This window comes from Berghia stephanieae, chromosome 12, assembly GCF_034508935.2.
Source record: "Berghia stephanieae isolate SIO BIC M18660-M18661 chromosome 12, UCSD_Bste_1.3, whole genome shotgun sequence".
NCBI classification, from domain to species: domain Eukaryota; kingdom Metazoa; phylum Mollusca; class Gastropoda; order Nudibranchia; family Aeolidiidae; genus Berghia; species Berghia stephanieae.
In genome coordinates this window covers 33049213-33074212 of record NC_088371.1, presented here as the reverse complement: position 1 = coordinate 33074212, position 25000 = coordinate 33049213, and the positions used below count along the sequence as shown (strand labels likewise).

Below are 25000 nucleotides of genomic sequence, written 5' to 3'. Positions count from 1 at the left end.
TATATATATATATATATATATATATATATATCTATATATATATGTGCAAATTGGATTTTTTGTAACACTAAGGCTCCGAAACCACTGGACTAATCGTCACCAAATTTTGCCTGGTATTTACTATTGACATGAAGATGGTTTGCTTGTATTTTGAGATTGATTAGACATCGTGATGAATCAAATGTGATTCGTCAAATCCCATCGAAAACAGGTACCATCGTTTTTAGCACACATTATTTTATCTCCACCTCACCCACTAGCCCCGTCCCCATTCTCTCCCCCCCCCCCCTTCCCCTGTACCTTTCCTCAACTCCCTCCCCTCAACACACACACATACACACACACTGACACATACACACACACACACACACACACACACACACCTTTACCTCCTTATTTCATTTAATTCTTTCAAATTCTCTATCGCAGGTAAAACAAGATTTGGTAGCCAAAGCGGTGTCTACTTTCAGCAACGGCGTACGGCAGGGATCTACTTCCGCCGTTATGCGCATGTCTAAAGGGGACACAGCTTCGGTGACGATCTCCAAAATATTGCAGAGTCCAATGAAACTCCAACAAGATTCTTCTTCTTTCTCGGGAGTTTACCTTGGACCCGTGTAGCTGTGTGGACCCGTGTAGCTGTGTGGACTCGTGCAGCTGTGTGGACCCGTGTAGCTGTGTGGATCATTGTAGCTGTGTGGACCCGTGTAGCTGTGTGGACCCGTGTAGCTGTGTGGATCATTGTAGCTGTGTGGACTCGTGCAGCTGTGTGGATCCGTGTAGCTGTGTGGATCATTGTAGCTGTGTGGACCCGTGCAGCTGTGTGGATCATTGTAGCTGTGTGGATCATTGTAGCTGTGTGGACCCGTGTAGCTGTGTGGACCCGTGTCGCTGCGTGGCATGACAATTAATAATAATAATAATATTATCAATTATCAACAAAGAAGATTTGAGTTCTTGGTTTGTCGGCATTTCCGATTAATATATTATGGAAAATGGGAGAGAGGAGGAGGAGGAGAGTTGGGGGAGGAGGAGGTGGATGATGATGATGATGATGATGATGATGATGATGATGATGATGATGATGATGATGATGATGATGATGATGGTGGTGGTGGTGGTGGTGGTGGGACGGGTGATGGTGTAGTGGATGGTGGTGTGGTGGTGGTGGTGGACATGTGATGGTGGATGGTGGTGATGGTCATGGTGTGGTGGTGTGGTGGTGTGATGTGGTGGTGGTGTGTCATGTGGTGTGTGGTGGTGATGTCAGGTGTGGTGTGGTGTGATGTGTGGTGGTGATGGTCATGGTGGTGACGTGTGTGATGGTCGATGTGGTGGTGGTGGTGTGATGGTGTGATGTGTGTGATGGTGGGTGGTGGTGATGGTGGTGGTGTGGTGGTGGTGGTGGTGGTGTGGTGGATGGTGGGTGATGGTGGTGGTGGTGGTGGTGGTGGTGATGTGGTTGTGGTGGTGTGTGATGTGATGGGGTGGTGTGATGGTCATGGTGTGGTGTGGTGATGGTGTGTGGTGGTGTGGTGGTGATTGGTGGTGTGTGTGTGATGGTGGTGATGTGTGATGGTCATGGTGTGATGGTGGTGGGTGGTGGTGTGATGGTCATGGTGGTGGACGGTGGTGGTGATGGTGGTGGTGGTGGTGATGGTCATGGTGGTGGACGGTGGTGGTGATGGTCATGGTGGTGGTGGACGGTGGTAGTTGTGAAAAAGGAGTGGAAACCTTATTATACACCCCCCCCCCCCCCCCCCCCCCCCCCCGCTTCTTATTTTTAAAAATCCCCCTTCCCCTTTCCACTGTCAATGTCCAACATGACGACCCTCATGGCCTCACTTGCCCTCATCAACCCAGCGAATCTCATCCATTTCTCTGTCTCCCTCCACGGTGTGTGGTTTGCGAAAGAAGCAAAGAGATCCGCTTACAAAGAGGAATGTGTCTATTTTGAAAATTGGGGTGATCTATAGACAGAACGAAGTTGAGGTCACTCAGGTCTTTGTTATTGTTTTTTGTTTGTTTGTTTTTTTGCCATCCGCGTTTATGAGTAATTCTCACTAAACTGTATTAACCAGACTATAAACGTTTAAGGTTACACATAATTTTGTGTGTTAGTTCTTTTTATTTCCGGATGGCAATGTTGTGAGCTTAGTAGCCAAGCGCATATTAGCTATAATATTACCTTCCCATGTGTTCGAGGCTAGGTCTTCTTTATAGATGTCACTGGTTCGAGGTCATTGGTCACATTGCAAATTAAATGTGCTCAAAGTGACCCACATAGTGAAAAGGTGTTCACAGCTTTTGAAATATCTAATACATACCACGATTAGTTATTTTGTTCAGCTTGACACATATGTTTACAATTCTCATAAACAATGCAGCGTGTTTACATTTGTTAAGAAATATCCAACCGTTTGACAGAAACAAAGCATGTGATTGATGACTTGGTTGGACGTAAACCGGAATATCGATCGCTCCTATTGATATGGTGTTGGTGGACCATAGCTATATTTAATACATGCCAAACAGCCGAATCGGTCAGCCCCACAGTTTGTGAGGACTTGTCACACTATTTTGACACTCTGCTTTTCACTATTGTCTACAAACCGCCACTTGTTGTTTTTACGGATTATGTGAAAGAAAGAGGAAAGAGAAAGAAAATAAAAGGACGCATGAAGACTAAATGGTTGGATAGGGTAAAGAACTGGGCCTGAAGATGATACTTTGATCCGAAATGCATGGAGATGTGGTATTCATTATGGCAACCCTGCAAAATGCGGGATAAGCTGAAGAAGAAGAAGTGCTTTTTTGTGATTTTCATTCACTCATAAAACCCGCGAGCCCTAAAAGGAATAATCTGTATTGTCCTCTTAATAGCGTTCACTGCGTTGATGGACACAACTGAGGGATAAAATCTGTAAAAATGCATTCCTCTTATAGATAGTATGCAGATGACGTCACTCAGGCTTTTGTTATTGTTTTTGCCATCCGCGTTTGTGAGTTGTTCTCACTAAACTGTATTAACCAGACTATAAAATTTCATGGTTACACAGAGTTGGGTTGGTCCGTTATACTTCCGGATAGCAATGTTGTGAACTCCTTGGCCAAGCGCATTCTATCTATATCAAACTCTCGTGAGTTAATCAGTAGATTTTGACCAATCAAAACATGGAATTTGTGACACACCTTCACATGTGGTCGCAAAACATAATTGGTTGTTTATAAACAAACACTGAATAAACCACCTCTCCTGATCATTGTATTTTTTATATCGTCAGATGGTGACTAGTTATCACACGGCTGTCTCGATCATATTTTAACGTTTAGTTTACACAAGTTTTGTGTGGTTCATAGATATTCGAAGATGACGTCACTCAGGCCTTGTTATTGTTTTGCCATCCGCTTTTGAGTTGTTCTCACTAAACTGTATTAACCAGACAAAAAGTTCAGTTACACAAAAGTTGTGTGTTGGTCCGTTTACTTCGGATAGCAATGTTGTGAACTCTTGGCCAAGCGCATTCTATCTATTGACCAAGTGGTAGAACAGTGGGTATTATACTTAGACACATACTATCGACAGTAGAACGTGTGTAGTTTGCTATGTTTACCAATCACTTCTACTGTTTACATTATGATGACTGTCCGAGATGCGTGGTTCTCTCTGTGTCTATTACCTCTCTCAGTTGTTTACTCTCGCTGGTTTTCAATGGGGATAAACAGAGTTGCCATTTAGGCATTTTGTAAGCTATTTATATTTTTAATTGTTAGAAGTTACTAAAGGTCCAAAAATCAAATATTTCTTGGTTACCTTTTGATATTTTTTGTAAAACATATATCTAAAATAAAAATGTAATCATTTCATTGACTGGGGGTCCCGATAGCTCAGTTGATAGAGCACTCGCTTCACACGCCAAGCGACCGGAATAAATCCAGAGTTTTTTTCTCCTGACCTCCGCCTTATCCGCCCAGCAGTGATTGGGTAGCTGGGTCTGTTAGATCTGGTGGAAAGTAATTTTGGGATAGACTAGAGTGCTATTACAAGGATAGCAAGCGATTGCTATTGTCTGTTCCGTGCTATAGGAACCAGGATAAAGTATGGCTCTACTGGCCTCATGGCTTAAATTGAGCTTTTATATAGCGCAATATCCACTAAACATGTTCAAAGCGCTTTGCAAGTGGCCCCTAACCAACAGCAACATTAACATGTAGGACGGGGCTTGTTAGCTGTTAGGTGATATTACTTTTTTTCGGACAAAGACAATGCTGTTGACGGCCAGGTACTCATTTTACACCTGAGTATGGTGAGAGAATGTGAGTAGAGAGCCTTTTCCAAGGACTCAACTATGCGCTGGGTGAGGATTGAACTCAGGACCTTCCGATATGAAAGCGAGTGTCATACCACAAGACCACACAGCCGCTTTGGAGGACTTCATTCCGTTTTAATTTCACACGTGCACAGCTGGACGCATGGAAGCATTTCATTCTAAGTCAAAGAAAAAAAAAATAACCCTTGAGCGTTGAAGTAGCGCAGTGTCCACTAAACGTTCTCAAAACACATTGCAAGGGGTCCCCAGCAAATGGCAATGTGGATATTACCATTTTTTTTCAAACAGAGACAAAACTGTTAATGGTCAGGTACTTATTTACACCTGAGTACGGTGACAGAATGTGAGTAAATAGCCTTTTCCAAGGACCCAACTATATGCTGCTCAGAGCGGGATCGAACTCTGGACCTTCCGGTCGGAAGGCGAGTGCCATACTACAAGACCATATAGCAGCATAAAGTACTCAATCAGAGACAGCTTGACTCAATGGTCCGGTCCTGGCTCTGCACTCAGAAAGTACCGAGTTCCATTACCCGACGCACTATGTGGTCTTGAGCGAGTCATCTCGCCCTAGCTCACTCAGCGACACTTCAAGCTGCTGACCTCTGGATTTTTACAGTCTTCCCCCTGTATTCCTCCAGGGTCATAGGTCAATGGAGGAGCCACACTTTATCCTGTGAAAGGGACAATGGCACATTCTTGTTTTCCTTTAGATAGGAAGCTAGTCTATCACAAAGTACTTTCCACCGGATCTAACAGACCCAGCTACCCTATTTATGTTGGGTGGACAGATGGGTCAGAAAAAAATCTCGACTTTACCCCGAAATCGATCTCGGTCCCTTTGTGTGAGAAGCGAGTGCTCTATTGTGCGGCTATGTGGTCTAGTGGTATGACACTCGCTTTCGGATCGGAAGGTCCTGGGTTCGAGCCTCGCTCGGTGCATAGTTGAGTCCTTGGAAAAGACTCTTTACTCACATTCTCTCACCGTATTCAGGTGTAAAATGAGTACCTGGCCGTTAACAGCGTTGTCTTTGTCCGAAAAATTGTAATATCGCCTAACAGGCGTCATGTCTCGTCCTACATGTTAAATGTTGCTGTTGACCAGGGACCCCTTGTAAAGCACATTGAGCACGTTAAGTGGATATTGCGCTATATAAATGCTCAATTTATTATTATTTTTTTTAAATAAATTAACTTGAGTTTCATAATTTTTGGCATTTTTCACTGACAAGTTTGGCATTCTAATACTACGTCTACCCGTTCCCTGCACACAACCACAGACGACCGTGTCTTCTCGTTGTGTCTCTGCTACACCGTGTATCAGTTGGATCTACCTACAATAATCACAGCAAATTAAATGTTATCAGAATTGTCATTTTTATGATTGTTCGTGAATTCAAATCACCTCGTACATCAATCTTCAACTTCTCTGTGCTGGAGATTGACGACAAGTTTGGATAATAATAAGCAAAACGGTGAATATGATGCTTTGTTGTATTGACTTTTTGTTATGTGTAGATTCTCCCAGCCATAGCGTGCGTGTCATGCCGTGTTCTCTAGCCAACTCATGTGTGTCATTTTGGCCAGAAAAAAACTTTGCTTAAAATATCGATCAATTATGATGTATATCAAAATAATCTGAGCCTGATATTTCTTACGAACTTCTTTGGGGACTCGGGTTTTAATTTGACTACTTGGGGTCGATCTTAAATCCTTTATTCTAGGTGTACACATTTTCTGGCCAAAATTACAAAAACAAAATTGATTATTAGTCTGCGTCTGTCGGCCAGGATTGTGTGTTCAATATTCAGTTCTTGATAATAATATTTGAGTTCAATAGAAGTGCTGTTTTGTTTGTGTAAATATTATTTGTTATTGCAAGATTGCAATTCATCCGTTGAGAGACTTTTGTTTATTATTTGAACAGCTGAATTATTGTAAACAAAAGTGTTTGACATTTATTTTCCATTCATTCCTGTCTGTGCTTCATAAATGATTTATCTTCAACTGACATTAATAAGGTATAGAAAGAAAGATAAATAAATAAAAAGCCAAATAAACCGTTTATTAATAGATAAATTAATGAATATATAAACAAATAGATTAATAAATATATAAATAAATGTATGAATAAACAAATGACCAAAACGATAAATAAGTAGATGAATATATAGATAATAAATAAAGGAATTTAAAAAATAACCAAATAGATAAATGAATGAATAAATAAATAACTAAATTGACAAATAAATAGATGATAAATAAATGAATGGATAAATGAATACGCAAATAAACAAATAAATAAATATGAATATTTTTATCGAGCATTTCCACGTGTCTACTTTGCTCAAATTTGTTTCCGATGTATTTCATACATTTCAGCGGGAAATAATATGATAGCATATTTCCATTTCATACAATACAGTACCAAGCAACTGTTAGGCGAATGGTTTAAACTAACACTCTTCAAATATCCGTCACTGCCTATAGCAAGGTGTTCATTCATACTAGAGTCGAGTAAGGTAATTAGTGTGAAGTGCCTACCCCAATGGCATCGTCATAGTGCCAAGGCCATTTTTTTTTAAAATGATCACTGTCACCCATCCGACCACTGACTAGGCTTAGCATCGCTTGACTTTTGTAACAAGCCATCGATGCCACTGGTATTAGGGCTAACCCACACCGGAGACTGACTCCGACGACCCGGCACTGCCGTCCTCTGCCGCCTTCCGGATAAAGACGTCAGGCACGGAAAAAATACTAAGAATAAAGAGAAGAGCCGCTTGACCTACCCATCCCATGCTTGAGAAATAAAACGGCAGAGGACGTCGGGTGCTTGGTATGGGTATAGATAGTATGCGCTTTGCTAAGAATCTCACAACATTGCCATCCGGAACACACAAAACTATGCTTAACCATGAACGTTTATAGTCTGGTTAATACAATTTAGTGAGAATTACTCATAAACGCGGATGGCAAAAAGCAATAATAAAGACTCGATTGACGTCAACTTCATTCTATTTATAGGTCTAGCGGCTCTTCTCTTTATTCTTAGTAATTTTGCCCGTGCCCGACGTCTTTATCCGGAAGACGAAGACGGCAGAGGACGGCAGTGCCGGGTCGTCGGAGTCAGTCTCTGGTGTGGGTCAGTTAGCCCTGACGCAGTGTAAAGTAGATGCAGAAATGTTGAACCTACAGAATGGTAAAACTTGATTTTAATTCTTCTACCACTAGACATTTTCCGGGAAGAACAGAAGATACAAGAAAAATTTGAACTATCAGTAAGAAACAAGTTTGAAGTGCTTGGAGAACTAACAAATATAGAAGAGAAATATGAGCAGTTTAAAGACAGTGTTGCTGCATCATTAGAAGAAAATGTTCCAACCACACTTAAGTTGCAGAAGAAGAAATGGATTACTCCAGAGATATTAGAACTAATGAATGAGAGAAGAAAGGCCAAAAATCAGGAAGAAAAATACAAGACTCTGAACAGGCAGATAAAAAGAAAATGCAACGAAGCTAAAGAAGACTGGATAAATGAACAATGTCACTATATAATGTCCTACAAAGAGAAAAATGGCAAATTCTTCCATCAGAAAATCAAAGAAGTGACAAACAAAACTAAATCAGGTGCTAAAAGTGGATGCATCAAAGACAAGCGTGGAAACACCATCATGGACAAAGACTGCATTCTAAACAGATGGTCAGAATATATTGAAGAACTTTTTCTTGATAATCGAGGAGAAATGCCTCTGATAAAAGAACTGGAAGGGCCTTCTATAATGAAAGATGAAGTTAGGAACGCCATGAAAAGCATGAAAAATGGAAAAGCTGCAGGACCTGATGCCATAACAATTGAAGCCTTGACTGGCCTGGGTGAATGGAGGATTGAATTCATCACAAACCTTCTAAATCAAGTGTATGACACAGGAAAAATGCCAACTGATATGAAACGATCCATTTTTATAGCATTACCAAAAAAGCCAGGGGCAGTTGATTGTGAACAACACAGAACTATCAGCCTAATGAGCCACCTCACAAAAATTCTTTTGAAGATAATTTTACTAAGAATAAGAAATAAACTACGACCTGAAATTGGGGAGATGCAATTTGGTTTTGTTGAGGACAAGGGTACCAGAAATGGAATATTCACATTATCAATGCTGATGGAAAGATGTATTGAAGTAAATAAAGATCTGTATATGTGTTTCATCGACTATTCAAAAGCCTTTGATAAAGTACAACACGAAAAACTATTCAAAATTCTATCATCCTTGGACATTGATGGTAAAGATTTAAGAATATTACGGAATTTGTACTGGGAACAAGAAGCAGCAGTGCGTGTTGACAACGAGCTAAGCAGTTTTACACCTATTAGAAGAGGAGTTAGGCAGGGGTGTGTTTTGTCTCCAGATTTATTCAACCTCTATAGCGAAATGATATTAAGAGATATTGAACATAAGAAGGGGGTGTGTATTGGAGGAAAGAATGTAACAAATCTGAGGTATGCAGATGATACGGTTCTACTGGCAGAATCTGAACATGAACTACAAGAATTACTGGATGTTGTAGTCAGGAGTAGTGAAAATATGGGACTGGAACTGAATATATCTAAAACAGAATGTATGACGGTATCTAAAAATAATAACCCACCAGCCTGTGTAATAACAAGCAGAGGACAAACAATACAACAAGTTGAATGTTTCAAATATTTAGGCTTCAATGTAACATCCAATGGAAAATCAGATTGTGAAATAAAGAAAAGAATAGGTATGGCGAAGAATGCATTCAACCAGCTGCATACAATTATGAAAAACAGGAATATTAGCATGAAAACAAAAATCAATGTCCTGGATTGCTATGTACTGTCTGTGCTGCTATATGGTTGTGAGAGCTGGACCATAAACAAGACCATGGTTAAAAGACTGGAAGCGGCGGAAATGTGGTTTTACAGAAGAATGATGAGGGTGTCATGGGTGGAAAGGAAAAGTAATGAAGAAATTTTAGAAATGGCAAACAGAAAAAGATCACTGATAACAAAAATCATCAAACGCCAAATGGAATTTTTAGGACACATTATCCGCCACCCTGGTTTGGAAGTACTCGCCTTGACCGGAAAGATGAATGGAAAAAGAATAAGAGGAAGACAAAGAATAACGTATTTGAAAGGGATAAGAACTTGGACAGATGAAGCTGAGAAAGGTGGCGCTGCTTTAATAGAATCGGCAAGAGATAGATCAGCTTGGCGGAAGATGACCTCCGACGTCTGCTTCAGATATGGAACTACATGATGATGATGACTGTGTAGGGAATAAAAATGTGATGTCATAATACTTGTTCCAATCTACCGGAGGAATGGGAGCGATCTATGTTCAGGTTTTCGTCCAGACGATTCATCAATCACATGATTTGTTGCTGTCCAAGGATTGGATATTTCTTAACTTAACAATAGGGTTCTGTAGTCTGATGTCACGTCCACCCAGCAACGAGCAGCTTTGTTCTAAACAAAGAAAATCGGTACTTTTTATTCTTCATGCTGGCGAGAACTTTTTCACATATCATGTAATCAGAATGTATAAAAGTCAAAACATGATCATATTTAAAATGTTTTTCTCCTCTAGATACACTTTTATGCTCGTCGGAGAAGTATTTCATAAGGGCGTCCGCCATTGTTCCGATAGTTTAGAACCAGTTACTAAGTTAATATGCGTCATTACGTGGGAAATGACGTCTCGACTGTTGAATCCAATTATCATCATCATATCTTGTCGCGCCAGTGAGTCAGCCAGTCCCGGGCAGTCTGGTTGCATTCCCTCAGGTCAGCATTGGTGCAGTGAGGTCCCAGCGAGCATTCGGACAGGATGTGGTCCATGGTCTGTCTGGGGTGACCGCAATTATAAACACCCTGTATTGTTTATGAAAATTGTAAACATACTCATGCGACAAACTGCATAAAATGACCAACCGTGAAGCAATGAAGGTCGTTTTTAGCACATCTTGCAATGTGACCAATGGCCTCGAGCACATGGAAGGTAATATAGATCAGCCCCATTGATCTTCTGGTGTCAAAAATGACCGACCCTCATCTTGGCAAAACTTTCAAACTGGGACTTTTTGGAAGTCTTCACGGAAGTCCCGGGTTTGAGAATTTTTGACAAGATGAGGGTCATTTTAATCGATCAATATATATATATATATATACACGTACGTGTTGTTTTTTTTTTTTAAGAGGGCGACAGTGTAAGTGATGGGCCCGACGTATACATATATGCAGGTCTGACATCCGAACCAACCCACGTATGGGCCTAGTTTAACAGTGTTGTAAAGGTCATTTTTGAGATTACCCTTCCAACAATGAGCCCATAAGGATTTAGGTTATCAGACCTGCAAATGAGTGAACGTCGGATGGACCCGTTTGGAAGTTCTCCAACATTTTAAATCCCGTGGAATTGAAAATTGAAAACAAAATTTTAACACGTTATTCATTTTATGTAGATTAGTTTCCGTGTCAAGCTGTTTACAACAATGATTGACTTCAACAACGACGTGTCCTGGTGTAGAAATCAAATAATCGAGGCATGAATATAGATAGAATGTGTATAGTGGAGTATAATATTATGTGTGTGTGTGTGTGTAAAAAGTAATAAACAAAAACGAATATTATAACAACTTCAAAAAAGAACAGAAAATTCCACACACGGAACGTTTCGGGCTCAAAACCCTTCTTCAGCCAACAATTTATATATATATATATATAGCGCAATATCCACTAAATGTGTTCAGAGCGCTTTGTTTTTGTTTTTCGTTGTGTGTTTTGTTGGTTTTTTTCTGTTTTCTTTTGAATGTTTTTGTTTGTTTGTTTTTTGTTTGTTTGTTGGTTTGTTTTTTGTTTTTTGTTTTTTTTTTTGTTTTTTTTTTGGGGGGGGGGGTTGTTGTTGTTGTTGTTGTTGTTGCCGTTGTTGATGTTGTTGATGTTGTTGTTGCTGTTGTTGACAAGAAAATCGTCGTTTGCTTTTGTTTTTTTATTGGTCGATATTTGAAGGACGACTTATCTGTCCAAAATTTGAAAAATGTGTTTCATGTCAAGTAGATCAACGACATATCTGACATTTAATATTATAAGTGTTCATGGTTAATGTTGTTATGCCCGGGGGCTGACCTCGGCTGTCCACTGTCATTGCATGGAGGTTAGTAGTATTGTTGTTGATATTTGTTGTCATGTGTATCCCACGAGTTTTGGTCGTTGTGAAATGTGTGATTTTATATTGTAGTTGCGGTAGTGGGGGTGGTGGTGGGGGTGGTGGTGGTGGTGGTAGTAGTAGTAGTAGTAGTAGTAGTAGTAGTAGTAGTAGTAGTAGTAGTAGTAGTAGTAGTAGTAGTAGTAGTAGTGGTGGTGGTAGTAGTAGTAGTAGTAGTAGTAGTAGTGGTAGTGGTAGTAGTAGTGGTAGTAGTAGTAGTAGTAGTAGTAGTAGTAGTAGTAGTAGTAGTAGTAGTAGTAGTAGTAGTAGTAGACAGCCTTTAGGCCAATTGAGCTGCAGTTTATCCCGGTTTCTAAAAAAACGGACAATTTGCTTGTTATCCTTTGGATGGGACGCTAGTCAATCGCAAAGTACTTTCCACCCGATCTAACGTACCCAGCTACCCATTCACTGCTGGGTGGACATACAGAGGGGTCAGGAAAAAAATTATCGACGCCACCCGGGGATCGATTTCGGTCTCATTGCGAGTGAAGCGAATGCTCTAACAACTGAGCTATATATAAATTGAGCTTTTTATATAGCGCAATACCCACTAAACGTTCTCAGAGCGCTTTACATAGAGTCCCTGACAAATAGTAATATGTAGAACGAGACATGACGCCTGTTAGGCGACAATACATTTTTTTCTTCTGACAGAGACAACGCTGTTAACGGCCAGGTACTCATTTTACACCTGAGTACGGTGAGAGAATGTGAGTAAAGAGCCGTTTCCAAGGACTCAACTATGCGTAGAGCGAGGCTCGAACCCAGGACCTTCCGATCCGAAAGCGAGTGTCAAACTATTAGACCACATAGCCACACGGACACGAGTGTTCCACGACAAAACACATCAGTGACTCTTTTTTTGTTAGTTTACCTGCTTATCTGTTTCAATGACAGAATGATCTGATAACAATAAACACAGAGGTCAAAGGCTAAAAGGTCATGTTACAAATTCTACTGAACTCCGACAAAACAACGTCCTTTCATTTTGACTTGAAAGCATTTTCATTTTGTACAGCTTCCTTCCTTCCTTCACAGCCATTAATTAGGCCCATGGAGCCGGAGTTTATCCCGGTTTCTATAGCGTGAAACGGACAATAATTATAGTAATTGCTTGCTATCCTTTGGATGAGACGCTAGTCTGTCGCAGAGTAGACTTTCCGCCAGATCTAACAGACCCAGCTACCCATTCACTGCTGGGTAGACAGGGGGGTGGGGGGGGGGGTCATAATACCATTAAACTCATAACTGTAGATCGACGTGGCCATATTTGTAGGTCTGATAACCCAATTCCTTATGGGCTCATTGTTGTAATGGAAATCTCACCCCCCCCCCCCCCCCAAACAAAAAAAAATAATAATAATAATTTTTTTTTTATAAATGACGCAAAATATTGTCCATTACGACAATGTTAAACCAGACCCTTAATGTCAGACCTGTGTGTATGTAGACATCGCTGTAGATGGATTATTGCTAGATGTGGATAAAATCATAAAATAAAAAGTTGTTGTTGTTGTTGTTGTTGTTGTTGTTGTTGTTGTTTTGTTTTGTGTGTGTGGGGGGGGGGGGGGGGGTTACGCTCAGGCACTTAGAATATTGGAACGGGACGCGAGGATAATGACTAGGCAAACGAGGGTCAGAATACTGTGATGCCAAATTACCTCCCCCCTTCCCCCCCCCCCCCCCCCCAAGCTCCTCCCCTCGCTGGCTACGGCTGGAATCCTTCATGGCGGACATTAATTATAATATAAGAAAAAAATATACCATCGTATATTGAGTATGGGAAGATGGAAGTTTATTAACCAGACTCTAAACGTTTAAAGTTACACAGAGTTTTGTGTGTTGGTCCGTTATACTTCCGGATGGCAATGTTGTGAGCTTCTTAGCCAAGCGCATGCTATCTATATGTTAACGATGGCTACGTTCCAATACACCTGGGATGCAGACATGTCTACTTCTCCGGCTATGTGGTCTAGTTGTATGACACTCGCTTTCGGATCGGAAGGTCCTGGGTTCGAGCCTGGCTCGCACGCGCATAGTTGAGTCCTTGGAGAAGGCTCTTTACGCACATTCTCTCACTGTACTCATGTGTAAAATAAGTACCTGGCCGTTAAGAGCGTTGTCTCTGTCCGAAAAAAAATTTGTAATATCACCTAACAGCCGTCATGTCGTCCCGTCCTAAATGTTAAATGTTGCTGTTGGTCAGGGACCCCTTGTAAAGCGCTTTAAGTGAATATTGCGCTATATAAAAAGCTCAATTTTTTTTTTTAATTACAACGAGAATTTCGTAATATTACGAATTTTTGGTTCTCACCTACGTGCACTTATTTACAGGCCTGATAACCCAATTCCATTATGGGCTCATTGTTGTAATGGAAATCTCAAAAAAAAAAAAAAAAAAATGACGCAAAGTTTTGTCCACTACAACAATGCTAAACTAGGCCCCATATGTGAGTTCGGATGTCAGAACTGCGTATTTGTAGGTCTGATAAGCAAACTGAATTATTTTAGGCTTGATTTAACATTGTTATAATAGACAATGTTTTGTGTTGGTTTGAGAGTTGTTAGGTTTTATTTTTTTCCATAACAACAATAAGACCCTTAACAATATGGCTTATCAGGCCTGCAAATAAGTACACGTTGCTTTGAGAGTATTCCCATTACAACAATGAGCCCCTGTAACAATTTAGGCTTTCAGACCTGTAAATTAGTACACGTTGCGTTGAGTGTGTTTTTGTTATAACAATGTCCATAACAATATAGAATGAAGATGACGTCAATCAGGTCTTTGTTATAGCTTTTTGCCATCCACTAAACTGTATCATCCAGACTATAAAAGTTCAAGGTTACACAGAGTTTTGTGTGTTGGTCCGTTATACTTCCGGATGGCAATGTTGTGAGCTTCTTAGCCAAGCGCATGCTATCTATAAGAACACGTTAGAGCATATATGGATGAATGAGTGGGGATGATCTTTATTACATTTCCATGTGCTCGAGGTCATTGGTCACATTGCAAAGTGTGCTCAAAATGACCCACATTGTGAAAAATGTTCACTGTTTGAGAAATATCCAACGTTACAATTGGTCATTTAGATATGAAGTGAATAGAAAAGTGCCAGAAGACAATAGAGAATAAAAAAAATTTTTTCGCGGCGGTGGTGGGGTTTGAACCTGCGACCTTATTGGTACGACAACTCCGCCTGGCAGGTGAGAGCGTGGCTCTACCGTGTGAGCTATCCACGAACACAAAAATATTCGTTTCAAACTCAAAGTCATTACTAGATCCCTCTCTCACCCACTTCTTGAGACCGCCGGTTCGTTCGTACACCACCATCGCGAATAATTTTGACCAGCAGTTAAGCTTAATAGCCAATATTCTCAACACAAACATATAACATAGAAACGATTGAGACATTGAGTATGCTCCGGTGTATGGGGTGAATTTTTAATTCAGAAAAGTGGGTGGAGCAGGCACTTATGTTGGTAACAACAAGATATGAAGTGAATAGAAAAGTGCCAGAAGACAATAGAGAATAAAAATTTTTCGCGGCGGTGGTGGGGTTTGAACCTGCGACCTTATTGGTACGACAACTCCGCCTGGCAGGTGAGAGCGTGGCTCTACCGTGTGAGCTATCCACGAACACAAAAATATTCGTTTCAAACTCAAAGTCATTACTAGATCCCTCTCTCACCCACTTCTTGAGACCGCCGGTTCGTTCGTACACCACCATCGCGAATAATTTTGACCAGCAGTTAAGCTTAATAGCCAATATTCTCAACACAAACATATAACATAGAAACGATTGAGACATTGAGTATGCTCCGGTGTATGGGGTGAATTTTTAATTCAGAAAAGTGGGTGGAGCAGGCACTTATGTTGGTAACAACAAGATATGAAGTGAATAGAAAAGTGCCAGAAGACAATAGAGAATAAAAATTTTTCGCGGCGGTGGTGGGGTTTGAACCTGCGACCTTATTGGTACGACAACTCCGCCTGGCAGGTGAGAGCGTGGCTCTACCGTGTGAGCTATCCACGAACACAAAAATATTCGTTTCAAACTCAAAGTCATTACTAGATCCCTCTCTCACCCACTTCTTGAGACCGCCGGTTCGTTCGTACACCACCATCGCGAATAATTTTGACCAGCAGTTAAGCTTAATAGCCAATATTCTCAACACAAACATATAACATAGAAACGATTGAGACATTGAGTATGCTCCGGTGTATGGGGTGAATTTTTAATTCAGAAAAGTGGGTGGAGCAGGCACTTATGTTGGTAACAACAAGATATGAAGTGAATAGAAAAGTGCCAGAAGACAATAGAGAATAAAAATTTTTCGCGGCGGTGGTGGGGTTTGAACCTGCGACCTTATTGGTACGACAACTCCGCCTGGCAGGTGAGAGCGTGGCTCTACCGTGTGAGCTATCCACGAACACAAAAATATTCGTTTCAAACTCAAAGTCATTACTAGATCCCTCTCTCACCCACTTCTTGAGACCGCCGGTTCGTTCGTACACCACCATCGCGAATAATTTTGACCAGCAGTTAAGCTTAATAGCCAATATTCTCAACACAAACATATAACATAGAAACGATTGAGACATTGAGTATGCTCCGGTGTATGGGGTGAATTTTTAATTCAGAAAAGTGGGTGGAGCAGGCACTTATGTTGGTAACAACAAGATATGAAGTGAATAGAAAAGTGCCAGAAGACAATAGAGAATAAAAAATTTTTTCGCGGCGGTGGTGGGGTTTGAACCTGCGACCTTATTGGTACGACAACTCCGCCTGGCAGGTGAGAGCGTGGCTCTACCGTGTGAGCTATCCACGAACACAAAAATATTCGTTTCAAACTCAAAGTCATTACTAGATCCCTCTCTCACCCACTTCTTGAGACCGCCGGTTCGTTCGTACACCACCATCGCGAATAATTTTGACCAGCAGTTAAGCTTAATAGCCAATATTCTCAACACAAACATATAAGTGGGTGAGAGAGGGATCTAGTAATGACTTTGAGTTTGAAACGAATATTTTTGTGTTCGTGGATAGCTCACACGGTAGAGCCACGCTCTCACCTGCCAGGCGGAGTTGTCGTACCAATAAGGTCGCAGGTTCAAACCCCCACCGCCGCGAAAAATTTTTATTCTCTATTGTCTTCTGGCACTTTTCTATTCACTTCATATCTTGTTGTTACCAACATAAGTGCCTGCTCCACCCACTTTTCTGAATTAAAAATTCACCCCATACACCGGAGCATACTCAATGTCTCAATCGTTTCTATGTTATATGTTTGTGTTGAGAATATTGGCTATTAAGCTTAACTGCTGGTCAAAATTATTCGCGATGGTGGTGTACGAACGAACCGGCGGTCTCAAGAAGTGGGTGAGAGAGGGATCTAGTAATGACTTTGAGTTTGAAACGAATATTTTTGTGTTCGTGGATAGCTCACACGGTAGAGCCACGCTCTCACCTGCCAGGCGGAGTTGTCGTACCAATAAGGTCGCAGGTTCAAACCCCACCACCGCCGCGAAAAATTTTTATTCTCTATTGTCTTCTGGCACTTTTCTATTCACTTCATATCTTGTTGTTACCAACATAAGTGCCTGCTCCACCCACTTTTCTGAATTAAAAATTCACCCATACACCGGAGCATACTCAATGTCTCAATCGTTTCTATGTTATATGTTTGTGTTGAGAATATTGGCTATTAAGCTTAACTGCTGGTCAAAATTATTCGCGATGGTGGTGTACGAACGAACCGGCGGTCTCAAGAAGTGGTGTGAGAGAGGGATCTAGTAATGACTTTGAGTTTGAAACGAATATTTTTGTGTTCGTGGATAGCTCACACGGTAGAGCCACGCTCTCACCTGCCAGGCGGAGTTGTCGTACCAATAAGGTCGCAGGTTCAAACCCCACCACCGCCGCGAAAATTTTTATTCTCTATTGTCTTCTGGCACTTTTCTATTCACTTCATATCTTGTTGTTACCAACATAAGTGCCTGCTCCACCCACTTTTCTGAATTAAAAATTCACCCCATACACCGGAGCATACTCAATGTCTCAATCGTTTCTATGTTATATGTTTGTGTTGAGAATATTGGCTATTAAGCTTAACTGCTGGTCAAAATTATTCGCGATGGTGGTGTACGAACGAACCGGCGGTCTCAAGAAGTGGGTGAGAGAGGGATCTAGTAATGACTTTGAGTTTGAAACGAATATTTTGTGTTCGTGGATAGCTCACACGGTAGAGCCACGCTCTCACCTGCCAGGCGGAGTTGTCGTACCAATAAGGTCGCAGGTTCAAACCCCACCACCGCCGCGAAAAAATTTTTTATTCTCTATTGTCTTCTGGCACTTTTCTATTCACTTCATATCTTGTTGTTACCAACATAAGTGCCTGCTCCACCCACTTTTCTGAATTAAAAATTCACCCCATACACCGGAGCATACTCAATGTCTCAATCGTTTCTATGTTATATGTTTGTGTTGAGAATATTGGCTATTAAGCTTAACTGCTGGTCAAAATTATTCGCGATGGTGGTGTACGAACGAACCGGCGGTCTCAAGAAGTGGGTGAGAGAGGGATCTAGTAATGACTTTGAGTTTGAAACGAATATTTTTGTGTTCGTGGATAGCTCACACGGTAGAGCCACGCTCTCACCTGCCAGGCGGAGTTGTCGTACCAATAAGGTCGCAGGTTCAAACCCCACCACCGCCGCGAAAAATTTTTATTCTCTATTGTCTTCTGGCACTTTTCTATTCACTTCATATCTTGTTGTTACCAACATAAGTGCCTGCTCCACCCACTTTTCTGAATTAAAAATTCACCCCATACACCGGAGCATACTCAATGTCTCAATCGTTTCTATGTTATATGTTTGTGTTGAGAATATTGGCTATTAAGCTTAACTGCTGGTCAAAATTATTCGCGATGGTGGTGTACGAACGAACCGGCGGTCTCAAGAAGTGGGTGAGAGAGGGATCTAGTAATGACTTTGAGTTTGAAACGAATATTTTTGTGTTCGTGGATAGCTCACACGGTAGAGCCACGCTCTCACCTGCCAGGCGGAGTTGTCGTACCAATAAGGTCGCAGGTTCAAACCCCACCACCGCCGCGAAAAATTTTTATTCTCTATTGTCTTCTGGCACTTTTCTATTCACTTCATATCTTGTTGTTACCAACATAAGTGCCTGCTCCACCCACTTTTCTGAATTAAAAATTCACCCCATACACCGGAGCATACTCAATGTCTCAATCGTTTCTATGTTATATGTTTGTGTTGAGAATATTGGCTATTAAGCTTAACTGCTGGTCAAAATTATTCGCGATGGTGGTGTACGAACGAACCGGCGGTCTCAAGAAGTGGGTGAGAGAGGGATCTAGTAATGACTTTGAGTTTGAAACGAATATTTTTGTGTTCGTGGATAGCTCACACGGTAGAGCCACGCTCTCACCTGCCAGGCGGAGTTGTCGTACCAATAAGGTCGCAGGTTCAAACCCCACCACCGCCGCGAAAAATTTTTATTCTCTATTGTCTTCTGGCACTTTTCTATTCACTTCATATCTTGTTGTTACCAACATAAGTGCCTGCTCCACCCACTTTTCTGAATTAAAAATTCACCCCATACACCGGAGCATACTCAATGTCTCAATCGTTTCTATGTTATATGTTTGTGTTGAGAATATTGGCTATTAAGCTTAACTGCTGGTCAAAATTATTCGCGATGGTGGTGTACGAACGAACCGGCGGTCTCAAGAAGTGGGTGAGAGAGGGATCTAGTAATGACTTTGAGTTTGAAACGAATATTTTTGTGTTCGTGGATAGCTCACACGGTAGAGCCACGCTCTCACCTGCCAGGCGGAGTTGTCGTACCAATAAGGTCGCAGGTTCAAACCCCACCACCGCCGCGAAAAATTTTTATTCTCTATTGTCTTCTGGCACTTTTCTATTCACTTCATATCTTGTTGTTACCAACATAAGTGCCTGCTCCACCCACTTTTCTGAATTAAAAATTGGTCATTTATTTGCTCAGCATGATTCATGGATATGTTTACAACTTTCATTAACAAAGCAGCGTGTTTAGATAGATTGAGAAATGTCCAATCGTTGTACAGCAACAAATCATGTGATCGATGACTAGGTTGGACGAAAACATGAATATAGATCGCTCCCATTGCACTTACATAATAATGTGACCTATGGTCAGGAGTGTCCAATAATTGTTGACCGATGACAACAGCCGCCAAACTCAATGACACTGACTGGTCCCTGTGGTTGTTATCAGTCACGTGTCGTCACTCCTACTCTGGCTTACTCGACAAAAACAAACAAACCACAATTTTAATATTCTTCGCCAGAAAACGCGTCCTTCAAATATCAACGAATTGATAAAAGATGAATTTCATCTCGCCAAAAAACGTTCAAAACCCGAGACTGCAGGAAAATGCTTTTAAAGTCTCGGGGTTTTGAGAGTTTTCGACAAGATGAAGGTCATTTTAATAGATCGATATTTCATTGGCCAGTTTTATGGCCAAAATGTTTTTTTTTAAATGGTCATCCAAATGTACCCGGATCCATTTTGATATCGCTAGACATGCGTAATGTTATCAAACCCTTTGAACTTGACTTTGGATCGGCCGGCTGCGCAGACTTGTAAGGCAGACTTTTGATAAAGACAATTCAATAATTCGGGCAGATGTAAGAGTTGTCCTCTTAGAGAATCGTATCAAAGTTTTGTCATTTAAACCCTCTCCTTACCAATCATAGGAATATCGTCACATTCGTTACGATCCAACCAGCACTTTTATCATTCAGATTTCTTTTGTAAACCACACAATTTAAAGAAAAATAGCTATAAAAACGTGACACTGTGCTGTAGAGTTTATTTTGCTGATCAATATTATGCATAGAATGTATTTTTTGCCTTCCTAATTGAGTAAGAAAAAACTGCTTTTGTGTTGGGTGGGTGTGAAATTTTTGGAAAAATTCTGAAAATGGCTGGTAAGGAAAGGGTTAAAAGGGGATTGGCTTGTGACTTTGTGGAAATGTGTGTGGGGGCAGCAGACAGCAGCGTGGCTCAGCTGTACGGTCCACAGACTACCTGTGTTATCTATGGTACGGTCTTTGCTTCGTACCGGCCACAGACTACTAGGAGTCCTGTGTTATCTATGGTACCGGCCGCTGCGTTGTGTGGCCTTGAGCAAGTACCTCGCCCTAGCTCAGTTTGGTAAGGTACGGGTTTCCACGTCTTACTAGACTACTAGAGCTTTTATATAGAGCAATATCCACTAAACGTGCTCAAAGTGCTTTACAAAGGGTCCTTGTCCAACAGCAACACGTAACATGTAGAACAAGACATGACGCCTGTTATTAGAATTATTTTTCCGACAGAAACAGCGCTGTTGACGGCCAGGTACTCATTTTACACGGTGAAAGAATGTGAGTAAAGCAAGGACTCAACTATGCGCTGAGCGAACGAGGCTCGAACTCAGGGACCTTCCGATCCGAAAGCGAGTGTCATACCACAAGACCACATGGCCGCACAATACAAACAAACAGTCTGGGTGGGGTTCCTACCTTCCATAGTGGGCAGGGAGGGGCTTATTGTATCTTCTATACCCCTATATCTGTTTTCCAACATGCTTTCTGTCTTTGTCTTGGAATGAGATTTCTTGGTTTTGTCCTGGCCCTGGCCGGATAAGCTGGCTGAGAGGGAAACAGTCAAATGTATAGTTAGTTTTGGGAGATGCTGTTTTTTTTCCTTGTAAATCATCTCTCTGTTATGCACTGTATTATGTTTTGTTTACATATGATATGTGATTTGTAAACATTTGATTGTATTCCTCTTAGTCAGGACGTGTGCTTGTGTCTGGATGAGATTCTCAATTGATTTCAAACTAAGTGCTTTGATAGTGTGCTCTTGCAATCTACATCTCTTTCCTATTTAAACCAACTCCCCTTTGTCATACCCTTTCTTGGCTGCTTTAATTGTAATTTTAGAACGTTTTACTATCCCATTTTCTTCCTATTTACTGACGCTGATATGACCTTAATGTGTTGCAAGCGCCGTGAAACCATTAAAAACAATAAACAAACAAACGGTGAGCACGAAAGGACGAAGACGTGAACTCGAGATGGACTCCATGTTTGATTTGGTGAAAGACGAAGACCGGATGAAGTGTGTCAAAATAAATAAATAACAATGTGAAATTGAATGTGAGTTTCAATTTGATATAGATAGCATGCAGATGACGTCACTTAGGCCTTTGTTATTGTTTTTGCCATCCGCGTTTGTGAGTTGTTCTCACTAAACTGTATTAACCAGACTATAAAAGTTCATGGTTACACAGAGTTTGTGTGTTGGTCCGTTATACTTCCGGATGCCAATGTTGTGAACTCCTTGGCCAAGCGCATTCTATCTATACGAAAACAGATACAATTGACGTTTCGGGTATCCCGTTTATCAACAAAACAGGATGAATGAAACACAACAAACGAATGACATAATGTGGTAGTGGCGTATGTTAAGATGAATAAACAAAAACATGTTTTTTGTTTATTCATCTAAACATACGCCATTACAACATTAAAATTTTTTTTTGACAAGATGAAGGTTCCTTTAATCTATCGATATTTGAAGGACGAGTTTTCTGGATAAAATGTTAAATAAGTGTTTTATAATCTTTTCCAGAGTATAGATAGAATGAACTTTACGTCACTCGGGTCTTTGTTATTGTTTTGTTTTTTTTTTGTTTTTTTTTGCCATCCACGTTTATGAGTACTTCTCACTTAACTGTATTAACCAGACTAAAAGTTCATGGTTACACATAGTTTTGTGCGTTTGTCCGTTATATTTCCGGATGGCAATGTTGTGAGCTTCTTAGCCAAGTGCATACTATCCATCTATAACAGTGTACGTGTGACGTCAGATTTGATATTTACAACGTGTAACGCATTCTGTAAATCGGTCGTGGTATTATAAAGATTACGATCAATGATATCGTGACCCTTGAACGGAAACGACTAGGGTGTGATGGTGATGAAGATGCACTGGATGTACATGTGTAGACCTGCCAACTTAAAACTCTATAGATAATTGAGCTTTTAAAAAATTTTTTTTTTTTTTAAATATATATATATATATTTAAAAAGCTCAATTATTATATATATATATTATATATTATATATATATATATATATATATATATATATATATAATTTGAGCTTTTAATATATATATTAAAAAAAAAATTTATATATATATATATATATATTTATATATATAGCGCAATATCCACTAAACGTGCTCAAAGCGCTTTACAAGGGGTCCCTGGCCACCAGCTACATTTAACATGTAGAACGAGACATGGCGCCTGTTAGGCATTATTACCATTTTTTTCGGACAGAGACAACGCTGTTAACGGTCTGGTACTCGTTTTACAGTAGAGTACGGTGAGAGATTGTGAGTAAAGAGTCTTTTCCAAGGACTCAACTATGCGCCGAGCGAGCCTCGAACCCAGGACCTTCCGATTCGAAAGCGATTGTCATACCACAGGACCTCATGGCCGATGTATATGTGCAGACCTGCCAACTTAAAATTCGATAAATTCTTCAATCTTCAATGGCTTGTACTGTATGAGAGAGAGAGAGAGAGAGAGAGAGAGAGAGAGAGAGAGAGAGAGAGACTGCAAATGTTCTAAAAAGGCCCTATCCAAAACAGGGAACAGTCACATATAAATTGTAGTCGTTATAGTTAACTTTAAACATCAACAATTTTCTCACACAAAGTTTAATAACTTTTCAAAAGCCTTAACATTACGCAGTGGCGATTTTTACAGTACCGTAAAGAAGATTCTCGGAGATATCTTAACATTTAAACGCCATCGCTCGTCAATACTCTTCAACAGTTGTAACGTCACTTCCTTCCTAATGACGCATGGTAACTTAGTAACACTGGCTCTAAACTATCGGAACAATGGCGGACGCCCGTATGAAATATTTCTCCGGCGAGCATAAAAGCGTATTCAGAGGAAAAAAAACATAAATTTGGTCATGTTTTGACTTTTACACATTCTGATCACAAGATATATGAAAAGTTCTAGCAAGCATGAAGAATAAAAAGAAACGATTTTCTTTGTTTAGAACCAAGATGGCCGCCGTTGCCGGGGGCGTGACATCAGACTACTGAATCCAATTATATAGATAGTATGCAGATGACGTCACTCAGGCCTTTGTTATTGTTTTTGCCATCCGCGTTTGTGAGTTGTTCTCACTAAACTGTATTAACCAGACTATAAAAGTTCATGGTTACACAGAGTTTGTGTGTTGGTCCGTTATACTTCCGGATGGCAATGTTGTGAACTCCTTGGCCAAGCGCATTCTATCTATATATTTTTTAAAAGCAAGAATGACTCTCCGGGAATCGAAGCTAATGGGAGAACGATTGCTCATGGCAACATTCAATTCAAAATATGCTGCTAAATCGACAGTTAATTGTTTGCTATGCCCCACAAGAGGACGAGAAATAAAGATTTTATGATAAGCTAAATCAAACAGTACAAGAGACCCCAAAGCATGATGAAGGTAGGTACCTAGAGATAGAATGCGCTTGGCTAAGAAACTCACAATATTGCCATCCGGAAGTATAACGGACCAACACACAAAACTGTGTGTAACCCTGAACGTTTATAGTCAGGTTAATACGATTTAGTGAGAATTACTCATAAATGCGGATGGCAAAAAAACAATAATAAAGACCTGAGTGACGTCAACTTCGAACTATCTATAATGCTTGGTGACCTAAACGCAAAGGTTGGACGAGATAATGACCGTAAAAATAGCCTTGAGAACCATGTTGACGGGACTGTAAATATAGATAGAATGCGCTTGGCCAAGGAGTTCACAACATTGCCATCCGGAAGTATAACGGACCAACACACAAAACTGTGTGTAACCCTGAACTTTTATAGTCTGGTTAATACAGTTTAGTGAGAACAAGTCACAAACGCGGATGGCAAAAACAATAACAAAGGCCTGAGTGACGTCATCTGCATACTGTCTATAATGCTTGGTGACCTAAACGCAAAGGTTGGACGAGATAATGACCGTAAAAATAGCCTTGAGAACCATGTTGACGGGACTGTAAATATAAGATAGAATGCGCTTGGCCAAGGAGTTCACAACATTGCCATCCGGAAGTATAACGGACCAACACACAAACTCTGTGTAACCATGAACTTTTATAGTCTGGTTAATACAGTTTAGTGAGAACAAGTCACAAACGCGGATGGCAAAAACAATAACAAAGGCCTGAGTGACGTCATCTGCTTACTATCTATAGCCACTGCGTTAAAATGATGTAGTTTGGCATCAACTTTCATTTTCAACAAGTTTGAATGACTTTGAGATTGCTCATGAACTTCTGA

The 25000-nt window shown here is 40.6% G+C and overlaps 2 protein-coding genes across 3 annotated transcripts in view; both read left to right on the top strand.

Moving 5' to 3' along the window:
• LOC144957971 (uncharacterized) overlaps positions 1–943 on the top strand; it is a 10349-nt gene extending 9406 nt beyond the window's left edge. The window contains exon 6 of the mRNA XM_078889535.1: positions 430–943. Within this exon, the coding sequence (XP_078745661.1) occupies positions 430–621 (192 nt within the window). The 3' untranslated portion in view covers positions 622–943. The remainder of the gene's footprint in view (positions 1–429) is intronic.
• Positions 944–5628: 4685 nt separating this feature from the next.
• Positions 5629–25000, top strand: part of LOC144957763 (uncharacterized) — a 28417-nt gene continuing 9045 nt past the window's right edge. The window contains exon 1 of one of the 2 annotated variants that reach the window (XM_078889172.1): positions 5629–5806. The gene's annotated coding sequence lies outside the window, so the exon portion shown is untranslated. Of the gene's footprint in view, positions 5807–6102; positions 6353–25000 lie in introns of those variants that run through there. The other variant, XM_078889173.1, reaches the window with a different exon arrangement.